The sequence below is a fragment of the Rhinatrema bivittatum genome, chromosome 6 (genome assembly GCF_901001135.1).
Source record: "Rhinatrema bivittatum chromosome 6, aRhiBiv1.1, whole genome shotgun sequence".
In the NCBI taxonomy this organism is placed as follows: Eukaryota; Metazoa; Chordata; class Amphibia; order Gymnophiona; family Rhinatrematidae; genus Rhinatrema; species Rhinatrema bivittatum.
The window spans coordinates 143,682,223-143,700,900 of record NC_042620.1 but is presented as its reverse complement, the minus strand read 5'-3'; the positions used below and the strand labels follow the sequence as shown (position 1 = coordinate 143,700,900).

General features: G+C 44.6%; 1 protein-coding gene across 6 annotated transcripts in view; it reads right to left on the bottom strand.

Annotated features, from left to right (window-relative positions):
- The window catches only part of MFSD6 (major facilitator superfamily domain containing 6), a 68,236-nt gene that overhangs the window by 37,820 nt on the left and 11,738 nt on the right, over nucleotides 1-18,678 (bottom strand). For all 6 annotated transcript variants that reach the window (XM_029606027.1, XM_029606026.1, XM_029606030.1 and 3 more), the window contains exon 4: nucleotides 10,250-10,347. In XM_029606027.1, coding sequence (XP_029461887.1) covers nucleotides 10,250-10,347 — 98 coding nt within the window. The remainder of the gene's footprint in view (nucleotides 1-10,249; nucleotides 10,348-18,678) is intronic.

Here is an 18,678-nt window from a genome sequence, read left to right as displayed (position 1 = left end):
ATCTCTGGTGCGGGGGCACTGGACAGAACTCACCAGTATACCCCATATGTTCAGTGAAATGATGAATGTGTTTACTTGCTTTGTTGGAAAATGTAATAAAAATGACAAATCTAAGTGTGCGGAGAGATGATCCCTAAAGGGGAGTGTGCCCTGTGATATTTAAGCCTGAGCTCAGAGTGGGAGTGTGCACTTCTGCAGTAAGAGTCTGAAGGGAAATAAAAAACGGAAGTGATTTTGGGAATCCTTGGTGGCCCTGTTACCCTGGATGTTAGGGGAGCCAAAAGAGTGCTCCTAGGCAATTACCAAATGGCACCTAGGAGGAGGTATGGACCTTAACTACATTATGGGAGATCCTGTGGCTCTCTTTAGAAATTTCCTTCTCTGAGTATTAATGAACTTATAGTGGAAAAATGACCAATGTTCCAGGCTGTTACTAGAAGAGCTTTGGATCTTGATAAAATGCTAAAGGATGAATAAAGTGTGTTTATTTTGTTGTTGCTGCTATTGTCTCTGCTGTGACTCATCATTTTGTGATTTTGATTGTAACATAGTAAATGTCAGCAGATAAAAGACTAAAACGGTCTATCCTGTCTGCCCAGCCAGGTATTTAGAACTGTAACTGCCGCTCTGTGCAGGTCACCCTAAGAGTAAGAAGGCCCCATCCAAGTCTTAAAAGCAGGTGATGGCCAGATTCCCCCTCTCAGCTTTATTTATTCATTCCTTCTTCCAGTGCACAGAGAGCCATAGAAACACAAGAGTGGATTGCCCCTGCCCTATCACCATCATGAGTGAACTTGATCAAACTTTGCTAAGTAATGAAAACAGCCAGATAGCTAAAACATCTGTTAAATGTAAGATATGCCCGGAGGAGCCCTTGAAGCCACCACTGGCTGGTTTTAACTGCCGCTCCGTGCAGAAATGTTTTACCAAACGTTACCGTAGGTTAACCCGGTTCTTCATTTCCATCCTCTATCCACTAGGGAAACTGTTTATCCCACTCCCTTCAGAATTCTATTACCCTGCTTATCTTCACTACCTGTACAAGGAGGGCATTCCAGGCATCAATCACTCTTTCCATGAAAAAATATTTCCTGACTTTGTTCCCAAGTCTACCCCTTGGAGCTTCACATCATGACCCCTAGTTCTACAGCTTCCTTTCTATTGTAAAAAGTTTGATTCTTGAGCATTATTAATACCTTTCAAGTATTTAAAAATCTGTATTGTCTTCTCTTTCTCTTCTTTCTTCTAGGGTATATGATTTAGGCTTTTCAGTCTCATCTCACATGGCCTTCTGATGCAGACAATGCACCATTTTGGTTGCCTATCTCTAACCTTTTTGAGATATAGCCTCCAGAACTCAGTATTCCAGGTGAGGCCTCATCAATGGCCTGTACAGGGGCATTATCACCTCCTTTTTCCTGATGGTTATGCCTGTCTCTATACAGCCATGCATCTCTCTGGCCCTAGTTACCACATTGTCATGTTGCTTCTCTACCTTCAGTTCATCAGATACTATCACTCAAGGTCTTTCTCCCAGTCTGTGCACATCAATCTCTCACCTCCCACCATATACAACATCTTTGGATTTCTGTACCCTAAATGCATGACTCTGCACTTCTTCGCACTGAATCTTAACTGCCAAATATTCAACCATTCCATAAGCTTTCTTAGATCACTTCTTATCCTATCTATTCCCTCAAGGTTGACTACTCTGTTGCAGATCTTAATGTCATCCGCAAAACGGCAAACTTTTCCTTTTAATCCCTCTGCAATATCACTCAAAGATATTGAACAGAATTGGGCCAGAACCTATCTCTGAGGCAACCAACTAATCACCCTTCTCTCCTCAAAGTGACTTCCATTTAACATTACCTGCTGCCATTATCAGTCAATTCATTTCTAATCCTGTGCACTACCTTGGGATCCACTCCCAGGCTGCAGAACTGTATCAAAGCTTTGCTGAAATCCAAGTAAACCACAAGTGCTCATCCTTGATCTAATTCTCTAATCACCAAATTAAAAAAAAAAAAAAAAAAAATCAGAATTTGACTCAACCTTCCTCTGGTAAAACTATGTTGCCTCAGGTCCTGCAACCCATTATATATTGTAGATAATTCATGATCCTTTCCTTCAACGGAGTCTCCATTCATTTTGCCTCCAACGGGATAAGGCGAACCAGCCTGTAATCCCAACCTCCTCTGTTACCACTTTTGTGAAGCAGGACCACAATCATCCTTCTCCAAAGATCTATCGAACAGATCCTTCAGCAGAGCCACAAACACCTCTATGAGCTTCTTTAGTATCCTGGGATCCATCACATCTGAACCCACGGCCTTGTCCACTTTCACTTTTTGCTAGTTCCACCCAAATATTCTCTTCTGTAAATGGGGTAGTGTCTGCCCCACACCCATCTGAACTCTTTGTTTATATTCCTGCTTTTCTTCATCTCTCTCTCTCTCTCTCTACACATTGCTCTTTGTCACCTTTCAATCTTAACAGTTCCACCTCTGGCATTCCTCTTTTCTCTGACATGCCAGAAAAACATTCAGTCTCCTTGCTTTACTTATTTAGCTTTCCTTTCTTCCATTCGAGCATTTGCCACACTGATTACTTTCATCTCTTTTGGCTTCAAGAGATATTCTTCCCTTTTTTCTTCATTTTCAGATACTTTGTACCTTTTGAATGTTTAACTTTTTGTCTTTATTTTTTTAGTTGCCTATTTGGAGAACCTCTTTATTAACTGACTCTGTTACTTCAGAAGAATACACGTTTTTAAAATTTTGAAATATAAGTCATTGTGTAAGACTCCAATTAAGAAATCCCAGAATTGTTGATTCAAGGTATGGGGTCTGCTAATGCATGGCAAGAGAGCAGACAGACGATTTTTATGAGGGTATGCAGTCTGATGGTCACAGAGGGATAAAGGTTAATAATTTTCCCTGTTCAACAGTAGAAAATATTGCCCTAAATCCTCCAAGTCAGGCCCAGTCCCCCATCTACCCGACCGTTGTAATTTTTAACTCACAGAACTGGTGCCAGGACCACAACAAATTATCATCAGACCTCTTATTTTATGTGCCCTATGCTGGGGGTTATACGTGTTAAATGTAAGAAGTTTGGTATGAAGTTTTTCATTTTATTTTACAGGTCACAGGATTATTATTAGCACTGCAATTAACACTTCTGGGCTGAAGCTGCCCAAGCCCAGAAAGTAAACAAGCAGTAAAGTTACGATTCACAGCAGCCCTAGCTCCACCAAGGTTGCATACCTAGTTAGGCTGAACAAATCCCAGGAAGTTACAGAAATATAGTAAATGACAACAGAAAAAGACCAAATTGGTCCATCCAGTCTGTCCAGTTGAGATTTGTCCACATTGGTTAGGTTTAGGAAGTCCAACAACTCTCTATGGGCCCTATTCACGAAGCTGCAGTAAAGCATTTATTGTGCAGTAAATGCAATTAATATGCAGAATGAGTGATTTTCACAAACTTCCGTGTGTTATCTGCTGGCCCTAAATCAGGTGCAATGTAGCAGTGGTATTGAGCTTCCTTATTTGTCAAAAGGACACAGAGAGGGTGGTATTAGCACATCTGCAAGAATTCTGTATGGAGATGGATTTGTTGGATGCCCAACAATCATGGTTCAGAAAACAACACAGCACAGAAACTGAACTAGTTTTTGCGACGGATGATTTGAAGGATGATGCTTATTCAGATGCATTACTGATGTTGTTAGATGTTAGGGCCATACCTGACACCATTGATCTTTACTAAATCTGATAGTTGCTTGAGTAGCAGTGAATGAATGGAGATGCACTAGGAGGAGTACCTTATTTTTCAGTGATAGATCACAGTATATTTTTGTGGATAAGCACACCAAGTATATTTCTGGTAGGTACCATGTAGAGTACCTCCTTTGTTATTATTTATTTTGAATCATTGTTGAAAGTATTAATTTTTTTTTTGCCAGTGTCATCCAGTTATATCTTTGTTTAGGGAAAAATCAAGTTGAAAGCCTCAAGAAGTTGAATAGTTGCCTTCAGGAGATGTCATTATGGAAACCTAACAATAAGGAGAAATTTCTTATCTGTTAATTTCCTTTCTTTTAGTCCTGCTACACCAGTCCAGACAAGTAGGAAGTACCAAAACCCAACTAATCTGGCAGGAAGTAAGGGCTGCCTTAAGGACACCAGCTCTGAAAGCTGCGTCCTCCCTAGCACAAGCATCCAAATGGTAATGCTTGACAAAAGAGTTCAAAGAGGACCAAGAAGCTACTTTACCAATGTCCTCTGACAACAGCCAAAGCTTCAGCCCAGGAAAAAGACTGAGCCCTGGTAAAATGTGCTCGGAAGACAGACGGAACCAAACACCCTTCAAGTGCACACGCTGAGGAGACAGCGTTCTTAATCCAGCTGGCCAAGATAGCTTTGGAAGCTGCCTCGCCCTTGTGAGGACCTCCAAACACCATGAATAGCCTGACTGTCCAAAGGAATGAGTAACTTCCAAATATCTTAGGAGAACCTGACACACATCCAAAAATTTCAAAGACCTGCTCACATCAAAACACTCATCCTTGGAAAAGGCAAATGGACTAATTCATATGAATTACTGAAAGCACCTTGGCTAAGAAAGAAGTTCCTGGCCAAATAGTCACTGAATCAGCAGAAGACACCAGGAAGGGAGACCTACAAAATAAGCCTACAGCTCTGACATATGGCGAGCCGAAAAAATTACAAAAAACAAAACAAAAAACAAGTTTTGGAGACAAATACTTGATGGGCATCTGCTTCAGAAGCTCAAATGGGGGTGGGGAGAGTTAAGACCCTGAGAACCAAATTAAGGTCCCATGAAGAACCACTGGTCTTAAGGGATGTTGTAATTTAACCCCTCCCCCACAAAAAAAAGTCAACATCAGGATGGGAGGCTACCAAGCAACCTTGCATCTTACTTCTATAACAGGAATTAGCTGTTACCTGGTCCTTCAGTGAATTATTTATTTATTTATTTTATTTATTTATTTAAAAGTTTTTATATACCGCACAAATGGAGACCCCGTTGGAGAAAGGCTAAAATAACAGAAATATCAGTCTGCCACAGAAACTTGCAAAATTCCTCAAAAGTCCGCCACTCAGATATATGTCACAGAAGTAGACCTCTTATGGGCTTTCAACAGAGTGGAAATTACGGAAGAGGAATAGCCTTTCCATTATGAATGCGACCTCTCAAGAGCCAGGCCATAAGTGAAAAGGGAGAAGGGTTATCCATGATGACTAGACCCTGAAAGAGGACACGCCTCTGGATTCTGAAAACCTCAGCAGTAGGTCTACTTGCAATCTTACTAGGTCTGTTTACCAGGGCCTACTCAGGCAGTCCAGAACCACCAAGACCATCCAAGACTGGTTCCTTCTCCAATCTTCTCAATGTTCTCCTTATTAAAGGGCCATGGAGAGAACACATTCAACAAAACCCTTCTTGGCCAAGGTTGGACTAGAGCATCTGTGTCTTTGGATCAGACTTTCTTGCATCTCATGAAGAATCGGCAGACCTTGGCATTCCTGAGGCTCACCATGAAATCCAACTTAGGAAGACCTTAACAGTCCACAATCATCTGAAATGCAGCATGACAGAGTTCCCATTGCTGCATCCGTCGGTCGCAGTCAGTTGCAACCGCTCTGCCTTACCTCTTTTCTTTCCTTTTCCTCCTCCTTGGGCAAGATGGCTGCCTCTGGTGCCGAAGGCCTCGGCGTCTCCAGCTCAGCATGGACGTTCCAGTCCGCCATGTTCATTCCCAGGGCTTCCTAGGGCACGTGCGCACATTGCCTATGCTCCAATACACGTCTTGGCGGGAACCTCAGAGGCATACCCACCGCATGATATCAATACCTCCGGGTATTTAAAGCCTCCGCTTCACTACCATAATTGAGTTAGCAAGGATTTCGGTTTAGCTACTCTGACCGCTCTAAGCTGCTCGCTTAGACTCCTCTCTACACTCCAGGCTTCGCTCCTTACAAAGCTCTAGGCACCCGCTCCTAGGGGGTCTCTCGCTTCCAACTCCCTTCAGGGCCTCCACTAACTAGACAACCGCTCCTCGGGGGTCTCTCTCTCTCTATTTTCAGGATCTCTGGTCTATCAGGTACTCTCTCCTCGAGGGCCTATCAGTCTGTTTATCCTGCACCTCGAACCTTCGGTCCCACCATCTTCATTACCAGGAAGATGCCTTCACTACGCTCCTGTGAGTACCTCTACGATCTGGTGCTTCAACTCCACCCACCAGGCTCGGCGTTACCCACACTGCGGGCTCCCACCTATCTGAACATCTGGGTGAGACTCCAACATCAGAGACTGTTGAACGTATTGGCACCTCGCAAACTGCAGTGCCTTACCTTCCTGCTTCATACCATCTATCTACAGCAGTACAATAAAGCCTTCCATCTACTACGTGTCTGCTATCTGAGTTTAGCCTATCGCTGTGGTTCCCCACGGGGCCCTTCCCCGTGGAAGGAGTCATCTCCACAATGACCAAGGGTACACACAATGCCACAAACACAACACCTATTCTCCTGAACCAAAGTGGTTCCTGCTCAGGAAATACACTTGAACAATCTTCTGTCTTCTAATATGTGCTACTGAAAGAAGATCTCTTCTATCCAGCAAAAGTTGAAAGAAGCTCTCTTCTATCCAGCAAAAGAGGTTCATCCCCTTTGGGCCGCTGTTGGACCCAGTGCAGAAAAGTTCAAATCATCATGCTACCACAAACGTCTATCAGTAAAGGCAACACAGAAGTCAGCATGTGTTTAAGAGGACTCTTAATCCTCCTATCCTGAGGATCCTTAAGAAAATTGATACCTTCTACAGGAATATTTGCCTTCCTTGTAATCAATGAAACCAGTGCATCCAGCCTGGGGCATCAAGAACAAATGCTGTAATGGCTCCTGCAAAGGAAGATACAGCATACCACAAAGTTTAACTCTCTTCAGCCTAGAATCTGGAGACTTCTGTTCTGCTATCCCCATCTCCTTCACCTCAGAGCAAAAACGTCTTAGCAGACTTACGCAGATCCTTAATAATAGGATCACATTCAGTGCTTCTTCTGGTTTGTCTTCTGAAATTTGTAGGGCAGTAACCACCTAATCAATAAGGATACAATCTCATCCTTATGGAAAAGCTGGACAACTGAAATCACTCTCTAACTGAGGACATTTCTTCTTCCCACATGGAGTCCAAGCTGCCTGCATCCATAAATTAATACAGGTCCTCCAAAATGGATTCTTTGTTCTGAGAGTGAGATGTATCTTCCAAATCACAAGACCCCCCGGCTCATTTAGGAAATAACAAGTGAGCCACAGACTTAGGAACAGGCCCCCTACCAGAAGACCCCGAGAAGTGCATATCTTCAGCAGGCCTTTGAAAAGCACAAAAGCCTAATGGAGAAATCTAAAGAACTCCCCCAAGGGAGCAGGGCCTGAAGGAACAGGAGTTTCAGAGATCCAACCCCGATTAGGGATAAACGCAGAGGCTCCAATAAATGGCTGGGATGCTCCACAGAGGCCATATGTTCTGATGGAGCTAAAATGGCAGCCATTCCCACTAAAAAATGCTGACGCCATAGGCCCCCAGTATCCTGCTCCCCAAGCGGGCAGAAGAAAAAGAGGACTCAATTCCAGTGGCAGCCGACCCTGCCGATATAGAAATGAACACCTTCGAACTCTCTCCGGACACTCCTCAAGTTTTGAGGCAAGCCACTTATAAAATCCTCAAAAGTGGAAGAAACGCACTTGTAGCCACAAGCTGAGCACCGCAGGCCCTTCTTCTCCATCAGGAGCATGGGCGGCACTAAAGGAGCTCACTCCCCAAACACAGAAGAAGTTAATCCCCAATGCCAGCAACACTGCTTGAAGAGCCTCAAACTGTTCCGGGGTTGCTCTCCTGATTCCCTCTTTTTTTTTTTTTAAATAAATCTTTAAAGGCAGAGAAGCCAGAAAGAAAAGAGAAGTAAGGGAGGAGGGGGGAGGCAGACTCAAGAATATCCTCTTAATCCCCTAACTTTCTCACCTAAAGTTACCCAGGTAAATTCCCACTCCCTGCACTGCTGAATATGAACCTCTCTATATATATTACTGCAGAATCCATCATTTTACTGCATAATTTACAAAGCAGGGCCTACTGTAACCAGTGCACTGCGGAACAAGTTAAACACCCCCAGAAATCTGTAATATTAATACAGTCTGCAGTATTACCTATAGAGCTACAGTAATTAGAGTACTGTGCTACCATTTTATCACACTGGCAGCTGTAGCATTTACTGCAGTAACAATTACAACTGTTGCTCTAGACCTTAAACCAGGGGTCGGGAACCTTTTTGGCTGAGAGAGCCACGAACGCCACATATTTTAAAATGTAATTCCGTGAGAGCCATACTAACTACAACCCCCCACCCTCCTGACTCCCCCAAGACCTACCAAATTCATTTACTACAACCCCCTACTCTCCTGATGCCCCCAAGACCTCCAAAATTAATTTGCTACAATCCTCACCCTCCTGCCCCCCCCCCCAAGACCTGCCAAAAGTCCCTGGTGGTCCAGCGGGGGTCCAGGGCTCACAGACAAATCTTTAATAAAAAAGTAAAAATCTAACAAAACCCCCCACCCTCCTGACGCCCTCCAAGACCTCCAAAATTAATTTACTACAACCCCCCAACCCTCCTGATGCCCCCCCAAGACCTCCAAAATTAATTTGCTACAACCCCCACCCTCCTGCCCCCCCCCCCAAGACCTGCCAAAAGTCCCTGGTGGTCCAGCGGGGGTCCGGGAGCGATCTCCTGGACTTGGGCTGTCGGCTGCCAGTAGTCAAAATGGCGCTGACGGCCCTTTGCCCTCACTATGTCACTGGGGTCGACCAATGGCGGCGGTAGCCCCTGTGACATAGTAAGGGCAAAGGGCCGTCGAAATGGCGCCAACGGCCCTTTGCCCTCACTATGTCACTGGGGTCGACCAATGGCAGTGGTAGCCCCTGTGACATAGCAAGGGCAAAGGGCTGTCGACGCCATTTTGATTACTGGTAGCAGACGGCCCTTTGCCCTTACTATGTCACAGGGGCTACCGCCGCCATTGGTCGACCCCAGTGACATAGTGAGGGCAAAAGGCCGTCGGCGCCATTTTGACTACTGGCAGCCAACAGCCCAAGTCCAGGAGATCACTCCCGGACCGCTCCTGGACCCCCGCTGGACCACCAGGGACTTTTGGCAGGTCTTGGGGGGGGGTCATGAGGGTGGGGGTTGTAGTAAATTAATTTTGGAGGTCTTGGGGGGCATCAGGAGGGTGGGGGATTTTGTTAGATTTTTACTTTATTAAAGATTTGTCTGTGAGCCAGATGCAGCCATCAAAAGAGCCATATCTGGCTCCCGAGCCATAGGTTCCTGACCCCTGCCTTAAACAGTAGCAAATTCTTCTTGGAAGAACCACCACAGCACCTGTTACTGTTAAAAGGACATTCTGCTTGCATGAACATTTTACTGTAATTACTTCCACAAGACCTACTACTAGTAACATACACTTTAGGCAAAATATGATACTAACTGGAGTGTAGGCTTCCTCTATTGTTTTTACCCCCATGTCAGTGAACTTGTCTCGGCTGGCTGTCTCATACAGGGATGGAGGCATTTGGCCTCTGTGGGAAGAGCAATTCACTTGTCTTCTCTATCTAGCACAGCAGCAGCTTCACCGTGTGACTCTGCCTTCATTTAAAGCGGAGCTGGCAGCACAGAATAACTAAGGATCTTACAGCCATTTCTTTAGGAGAAAGTATCTATACTCAAGTGCACTTGTGTGGGGTCCTGGACAGCTAATCGGATAGATTTTGCTGTACAAAAACTACTGTATTCCTCACAAAAGGAATAAGAAAGTCGAATTATAGATGTTATTCAAAAACTGAGAAAGGAGCCCATGAAATGAAGGATAAAGATATGGCATGCGGTCTGTAGATCTTTGTCTGCTGGAACATGTTTTTAAGTTAGTTATCAACTAACTGCATTTCTGACTCTCTGGTTTTCCTCAGTGTGTGTCGCTTTGTTTAGTGAGGGTGTGCTCAACCATCAACACACACACACACACACACATCCCCCCCATCCCCCCTCCGGCCAAGTGACGTCTGCCTTTTCCATGACAACTGAAAGCTAGGAGAGAGGTTGACTTTACTTCTCTGCACTCCCGGTGAGCTGCTCTTAGCAGGAAGAAAGTCCACTTTGCCTTACCTTGAAGCACTTCCATGGGGAGAACAGTCCAGGCATTTTCCAGATAGGAGATGTAGAGGTAACGTGCTGTGTTGCAGGCCAGGCCAATGTACAATACTCTGAATTGTGAGAGAAAGAGGAGACAGGAATGAGGACGCATTGCCACACACAGCACATGATGTCAGACTTCAATACAGGGCTTGGGTCAGCCGTACAAGAAAACGGCAATGTCTAGGCATAAGCTTTGGCCATTCTGACTACCAGCACCCTACATTTCCAGATTTCTACTGTGTATTTGCTAAATGAAAAGGAGCCAGGACATTTATTTTCTTAATCGTTCATTAAAATCATTCCAGAATCTAGATTCATCTCTGCCTTCCAATTTAAACAGCTGCTGAGATATTTATACCAAAGTATAAATAAAATGTTTTGCACAAACTACTTTGCATACTGAGGAGTTATAGTATGACTGGCTTAGGGATTTTTAGAGGAAAAAGGAGGCGATGAAGGGTTAAAATAGTTTCACTTGAAAAAGAAAAGACATCTGTGCTTCCACATCCTCTTAAAAATAAACACCTGAAGCAGTGCGGCCGGCCAAGCAAATCCAAACCACAAGACACTGTGCTAATCCTGGGCTTTGTAATCTTTGTCCAATATTTTGTATGGACAAAGCAAGAGAGCTCCCCCCCCCCCCCCCCCCCCCCCATGATGCTTCCAGAAAGCAGGGTCCCAAAACAGGATTGGCTCAGTATCACTCATGACTTTGGGGTTTGTCAAGGCCTCCCAACTCTGCAAGGGGTTTGCTTTCCATTCTGTTCCTATGGAACAAATCCTTATCAAATGATTTCAAATATCTTTTTGCAGAATCAACCCTGGTTTTCCGTGCTTTTTGTGTGCCTCTCTTTTACTCCCTTGTGAAGGAAGACTGTTCACTCTGTCCCAAGGGCAGATCAGACCTCTGCATGGAGTCATCTGAACTTAAAAAAAAAAAAAATCTTGTTCTTCCACTTTGAGATCTATAGTTGGCCTTTCTTCTGGGAGTGTCTGCAAGAGTTTCCGGATCTGCTCTTTGCAGTACATCATAATCTGCCTCACCCATGTTGCTGCTGGCCCTGTGACATGGCCCAGCATTTGGAGGGAGAGAGAGCTCAGCGCTTGTCCATAACATGCAGCCAGTGATAAGAACGATTTGGCAAATTGCATAAGACGGAACAATTTAGAAATAAATATATATATATATATCTTCAAAAGCATCTTAAAAAATCCAGAAGTCAGGATCTCATATCAGAATGTAATAAATATTGCAGATTTGCCAATTTCTGCACAATTTAGGCTAGGGCAGTGCATCACTGAAGCTAGTCAGAAGTCCAAAATGGGAATGGTTTGTTGATCCAGAATTCATCAGTTTCATTTCATGTTATTTATCTTCCCATACAATCTACTGTTTACTGTATCAATATCAGCTGGATAGGTGAATAGGAGTCTGAGATTAACCAGAAAAAAAAACAAAACAGAAGGGTCTGGAGGGGTATAAAGCACGGTAATTACTGTGGGTCTGGTCCCCAGCTGTAGTATTTTTTGAAGTGCATTTTTCACAGGGTGAGCTTGCGGTTGGGCCCAGTTCACAAAGATTTCCTTCCTAGTTTGTGCTTTGAGGAAAGCACATGCCCTGCACAGCTCACGATCAACAGTCTTCCTGGGCTGAGTCACACATCACTGCGGATGAGCAGAAGCCACCTCGCTGAAGGTTTTGCTGGTGAGACCTCAGGTGGAGAATAGTTTCCTGTTTTGCAGGCAGCACAGAGGCCCTCACCAGAAGGGCTACAAAAACAGTGCAGGGTCTACATGTAAAGTCAGGGACTGAAGCACAGGCTCGGCTTCAGGCAAGCTGATTTTTCACTGCTGCTGAGAACCGCAAGGCAGGAGTAGAAGAAACCAGGCAGAAAACCCAGCAAATGCTGTAGGGAACGCCCGATATGGGAGATTGGAAAACTGCTTTACATAAGGATGCTCTGACCGATCCAGGAACAGGGCAGCATCAGGGCTCCACAGAGGGAGGAGGGCAAGGGGAAAACAGGAATGGGGCACGGGGAGAGCAATGAGGGAGACTGAGACTAGAATAGAGAGGAGGAAATGTGAAGAAGCGGGAGAGGTGGAATAGGAGGGGGTGGGGGGCAGGAAAGAGTCCGAGAATAGCAGGATAGGCCAGATGAATGGCAAAATGAAAGCAAGACCGAGAAGTGAGAGCTGACAGCAGGGGGAAAAAGACAAGAGAAAGAAGAATAGAAGGGAATGAGAAATAGGGAAGAATGGAGGGGAGAAACAAGAAATTGAGAGAGAGAATGTAAAAAAAAAAAAAAAAAAAAGGATCATAGAAGGAGCGGCAGTAATATAGGCTGGAAGAGAGGAGAGAGGGAAAGCCAAGATGTTATGGATTCCAGCAGTGCGATCCCTGAAAAGGCAGCTGGTGGATCCTTCCGGAGAGGGCAATGCTGATCCTTTCCTAGTTCTTCCCCACGGGTTTCAGGCAGGGGGAGGGTGAAATCTGGCATCTCCACTGAAGAGCGAACACCATCGGGGAACTGAGAGCTGCCATATAAAGTTCTCATTCTTCACTCATTGAAGACTAAGAGACAATAATCAATGAAAAATAACAGCAACAGCAGAAGAGGTCAAGAAATCTGGACAGATCTCTGGGATAAGAAAGTACTGGTTTTTAGGGAGGAGGAAGGAAGAGGATGGGGGAATTATGAGTTCAAGTCTTTCCTGGGGCGTGAACCTTGGGACATTTTCCAACCCCTGTGAAATCAAACTTTAAAAGACCCACAGAAATGGGGGGGAGGGGTGATATGATCTAAGTTTTAAAACGAAATGTCACAGTATAAAACTCCAAAAGGGGGCAGACTCATGTTTGATCGATTAAAAAAAAATGTGTTCAAGCTGAAATGCCATCTCCCCCATATAAGTGCTATTATCCCTCCCCCACCCCCCCACCAAGAAAAGGGGATCTAACTTCTTATAAACAGACCTGCAGCCTGTGTCGGTTCAGCCCCTCCCTTGCAGAAGCACAGCATTCTCCAGTAAGCTCACTAAGAGGTAGATTTTATTAAAAATGCACGCATGTCCATGGACGCAGCTATTTTATAACATGTGCACCGGTTTTCATGTCTGCATGTGCGTGTGCTGGCAGGTGGCCTGCTCCGGACTGGGAGGGAACTTTCTATCCCTAACCACCTCTTCCCCTCTCCTCCCCGACCCCTAAACTAATCCTAACCTTCCCCATTTTTTTTTTATACTTATTGCTCCTTGGGAGCAGAAGTAAACTCCACGTGCCGGCCGGCTGCCAGCGTGCGCTTCGCCGGGACAGCGGCTAATGGTGATGTCCCGACCCGCCACCCACACCCGCCCCCTTTCCCACCCCTTTTGCAGGGCCCGGCATTTCTGTGCATAACAGGGGTTATGGGCCTGTTCTAAATGGCCCAGCCATGCACACAACCTCCCATTTTCACACGCGCAGCCCTTTTAAAATCGGGCCTTAAGGCTAAAGCACCAAGGAGAAGGGGAGGAGAGTTCTCAGAGCACAGAATTACAGACAGAGTAACTTTTTGAAGGGAAAGTCTCACATAAGAACACAGGTCTATCAAGCCCAGTAACCTGTTTCCAACAGTAGCCAATCCAAGTCATAAGTTTCTGGTACAATCCCAAAAGGCCGATAAATTCCCTGTTGCTTATCTCAGGGATAAGCTGTGGATTTCCCCAAGTTACCTTAATAATGGTTTATGGACTTTTCTTCCAGGAACTTGCCTAAACCATTTTTAAACCCAGCTAGATTAACAGCTTTCATCACATACTCTGGAAATGAATTCCAGAGTTTGTGTGTTGAGTAAAAAATATTTTCTTCTATTTGTCTTACATGTATTACTTAGTAACTTTATTGTGTGTCCCCCTTAGCCTTTGTACTTTTTGCAAGAGTAAACAACCAATTTGCTTTTACCTGTTCCACTCCACTCATATCTCCCCTCAGCCCTCTTTTCTCTAGGCTGAAGAGTCATTACCTCTCCAGCCTTTCCTGATATGGGAACCATTCCATCCCCTTTATCATTTTGGTCGCCCTTCTCTGTATCTTTTCTAATTCCACTATATCTTTTTTGAGACGCAGCAACCATCTAACATAGGTCTCTCTTATTCCCCTCACATTACCTGAATTTTGATCCTCTCCTCAAACTCTGCTCAGCTCAATCCAAGGTAGAATGCCTGCTGTACCCTAGACAGGGCCAGATGTAGACATAGAAAACATAGGCACTTGCCTAAGGCACCCAAATTAAAATGTGCCCAAAAACTGGAGAAACACCACTCCCCCACATCCCATTGCTCTCTGATCTTCCAGAGGACCCCCTTCCCATTTTTCATGGGGGGGAGCCCATGCCCACCCTAGTCCTTTGCTTTTGGGTGCCACAGTCTTAAATCCAGCCCTGGCCCTACAGCAGTGTTTATAGAGCCTCAGCGAACACTAAGATCTCAAAATAAAGGTCTTTTGTCTATTCCGACAATACAGAGCACACATCCGAGGCAAACAGGAGATCGAGTGTTCTCAATAGCAGGTCCAAAGCTCTGGAACTCTCTGCCTGAAGCATTACGTATTTTATCAGCTACAAAGAAATTTAAATGTGAATTTAAAACGTGGCTATTCAAAAAATGCTGATAATTTAACATAAAAAATCAGGACAGACAGAACTACGAAATCAAGAAGGACAAAAAAGATAATAAACTATGCAGAAAGATCAAACGAGAGAATGCAAGATTCTCAAAACATCTCACTGGCAAAGACACGAAAACCATCATTTAATTTCAATTATCGGTAATCTCTGGCTTATGTAATAGTTCAATTTTAATATGTAGTAGAAAACTTGACCCAATAATGCCTGCCAATGAAAACCGACTTTGTTTGTTGAGTTATAATTATGAACATCACACTGTAAACTGTTGTGATCTATACATGGAACGGCAGTATAAAAAAATGTCTAAATAAATACATAAAGTATCCCCTTGCCAGTCTGGTTTTCAGGCCATCCGCAATGAATATGTATACGATAGATCTGCACATGCAACAGAGGCTGTGCATGCAGATTTCTCATACATATATTCATTATGAAGATCCTGAAAATCAGACTGGCTAGGGGTACTTCAGGATCAGCCTGAGAAACATTGCCCCACGCTGATGCAGAAGTGCTAGAGGGTTACTGATTCATGGTCTACAGAACCATCCATTCCTCTCACTGACAATGTATGAAGAAGCTTCCCTCTCCTGCATTACAGCTGCTGGTAGCACTGAGAAGTCCCAGTGATCCGATACCAGCCTGTGCCTGATGGTTCTCTCTCTAAAATCTCTCTGCTTGCATCAGTTCTTCTTGGTCCCACTCCCAAGCTGCGCTCCACCAGCACCTCTTCACTGACTATTCAATCTGCAGACGGATTTAACACGGATTAATTAATGCCTCTATTTCATTTTCAGATGCAGTTATTTCGGGGTCTTCCCAGACCCAGGAAGTGGTCCCAGAACCTCCTCCACAGCTTCCTGACCAGGATAAACCTCACAGAAGCATTAATTTGTATTGATTTGTATCGTAATCCTTTGCCAAGCCTTTATTTCTCATTGCTGCTCTAAGCATTCACTCTGTGAAAGCTCTCTCATTCTTTCCATTTCACATTGTTGGTTTCGTCTTCCTTTTCTTAAAATACCACCAACACAGACAGTGACATCTCTTTATTTATTTTTTTGTAGAAGTTTATTAACCTCTCCCCAGTCCATACTGGCCTGCCCAAAGTGGTGAACAGAACTAGCACAGCAGCAAGTTAACACACCAACACAAATTAAATCACAGAAAACAGACTATAATTCCATCAACAAACACCACCAGCCGCATCCTCAACTCTTCCAGGATCCTCTAAAGCCTGTGAGCCAGCTGTCAAATCCCACCCTCCCGCCCTTCTCAGAACCTTCAACTGCTCCCAAAACAACTTCTAACTCTCACCCACCCCAGTGCTTCATCCATGAATAGGTCTAGGTCTCTTTCTTTCTTTGCCTAATAAGCTTTTCTTTGCATTTCTACATGTTTCTGAATAAAAAAAAAAAAGAAGGATACCCATCTCATGCCTTATACCCTTTCTTATCTGAAAAGCTCCTTTCCCACGTTCACCCGATTGCCGGTGCTTTACAAATACCAGCACGACACTTAGCTGGCATTCTGAGGAGGATCAGGCAGGATCTCCTTTACCCCCATTCCTGAGGTTCAGGATAAGCTTGGCTTAATAGGAGCTGCTGTCAAACATGAAAAGCAGCAGTCTCATCTCAGAAAGAAACTATAAATCAGAACCAAAAAAAGGTAAAAAAAACTTTAAAAAAAAAAAAAAAGATTTATCTAAGGCACTATTTAGCTAATTCTACTACTGCTGTGCATGCAACACCTGCTGTACACCATCCTGAGACTACAGCACCCACAACATCAACAGTACAGAGGGCCAGCTATGACACATGTCCCGGATTTGTGCCGTTCTCAAAGAGCGACTGCCACCTGCTCAGGCAGTAATCACCAACCTAGCAAACACACTAAGCACATTTTTAATTTTCAGGGTTTATTGAAACACCTACACACAATCCAAGAAGCTTTTCAGCCTCGCCTAGCCAGTGAGTTGGCTAGGATAATATAGCAGCATTCCCCCCTCGCAAAGAGAATTTCTCTGGAATCTGGGGCCTGGTATATGCTGAGAACACATATTCCCTTCAGACCACACTGCCACCCCCGGCTCCTCAATGGGCTGTGTGGGGAGGGGGGGGGGGGTTAGGAAGCTTGGCAGGGGGACAGAGGGCAGGTGGCATCCAGAAACAAACACACAAAAAAAAAAAAAAAAAGAAGACGCCGCTACCCTTAGGAGCAATTTCCAAATAGCTCAACCAGGGGCAATGGCCACACATCTTCAAGGGGAGAAAAAGCACGAAGTACCTTCCCTTTGAAGGCTGCGGCATGTTGTGGGCGGAATGGGGGAATGGATACCTGTAGACTGGATTTTCAGATCTGCGCGTGTTATTTCCCCAGAGGATACGTTACCCACACATAAAAGCAAGTGAAATTTCCTCTGGAAGATAAAACATGAGCAGATCTGAAAATCCAATCTACGGGTGTTATTTCCCCACTTCCGCTCAAAACCTGTGCCCAGGAAGGCCTCCCCCAGATGAGGCCAGAAGTGCCTGTGCTACAATGGAGGGCGCATACTATTAGTTGCGTTTGGGGGAGTATGAGGGGCCACGTTCATTCTGCCTGAAAACCGTCCTCTTAAAAGCGTGAACATGAATTTTAAAAATGCAGAATGCAATTATTTCAATGCGTTTATACTGAAGGGAACTCGTTCATCTACACCAGCAATGGCAGCCATGGCAAACATTCCTGTTGCCTGAATTGTATATTAAAGCATTAAAATATTTTAACTTTATCCTACTGCCTTCAGTAACTTGCATGTTACAAGCTGAATACAAAGTGCTGGGGAAATCTGGGAATAAAACAGACTAGACACCGATGGAAGCGCTCATTTCCAATAAGTCCTGCAGTGGGTAACTTTAATAACAGAAACAGAAGAGTCATTTCTAGTCGTCTGACTGTCAGTTTTATCCAACACTCCTGCCCTGTTTTTCAACAGCCAATAAGCAGCCCCCTGCAAGAAATGCTCTCTGGGCCTCTCAGATATCTAGGAATTAGAAAAGCTTTCACTGAACAGAGCCTAGCGGTTAGCGCAGTGGGCTGTGACCCAGGAAAGCCAGGGTCCAGATCCCACTGCTGCTCCTTGTGACATTGGGCAAGTCGTTTCTAGGGACAGGGCCACATCCACAGTACCCGACTGTAAACTGCTTTGGAGTGCCTGGAAAGCAGAATATAAAAGTCACATAAATAAATAGTAAGTCAGCTGCCTCAGCCGAAACAAGCAGGAAACACAAACAGAGGCAGCTTTCCGCAACAACTTTGGAAAGAGTGAAAAAAACACAAATTCAGGGCAGGCAGCAGAAATCTAAAAACATGACCTGATCTTTCCTTGAACAGGATCTCTCAGCCACTCTCTGAATGTAAAGAGCGCTAAAAGAAAACATCTTGTGGCGATTTTCACTACGCATGGGCATCGTCAAATGCGTCTGTTTGTCCTTCTGTGGTAAGGACAGACACCACAAATCCCAGGATAGAATTACAGGTGCTGGACAAGTTTGTGTTCTTTATAATCCTATTTTCTAATCAAAGCTGTCCAAACACCTCAAAAGACATCCATCTTCTCCTGCCTCCTAAAGTTTTTCTCCTGCAGGCACAGTAAGCCAGGAAAGCAGGCTCCTTGATGCAAAAGCTTCCTGCCTGATTTCTCTGCTGTATTCTACCCTTCCAGGACAGCCGCTGCCTGATCTTTATGCAGCT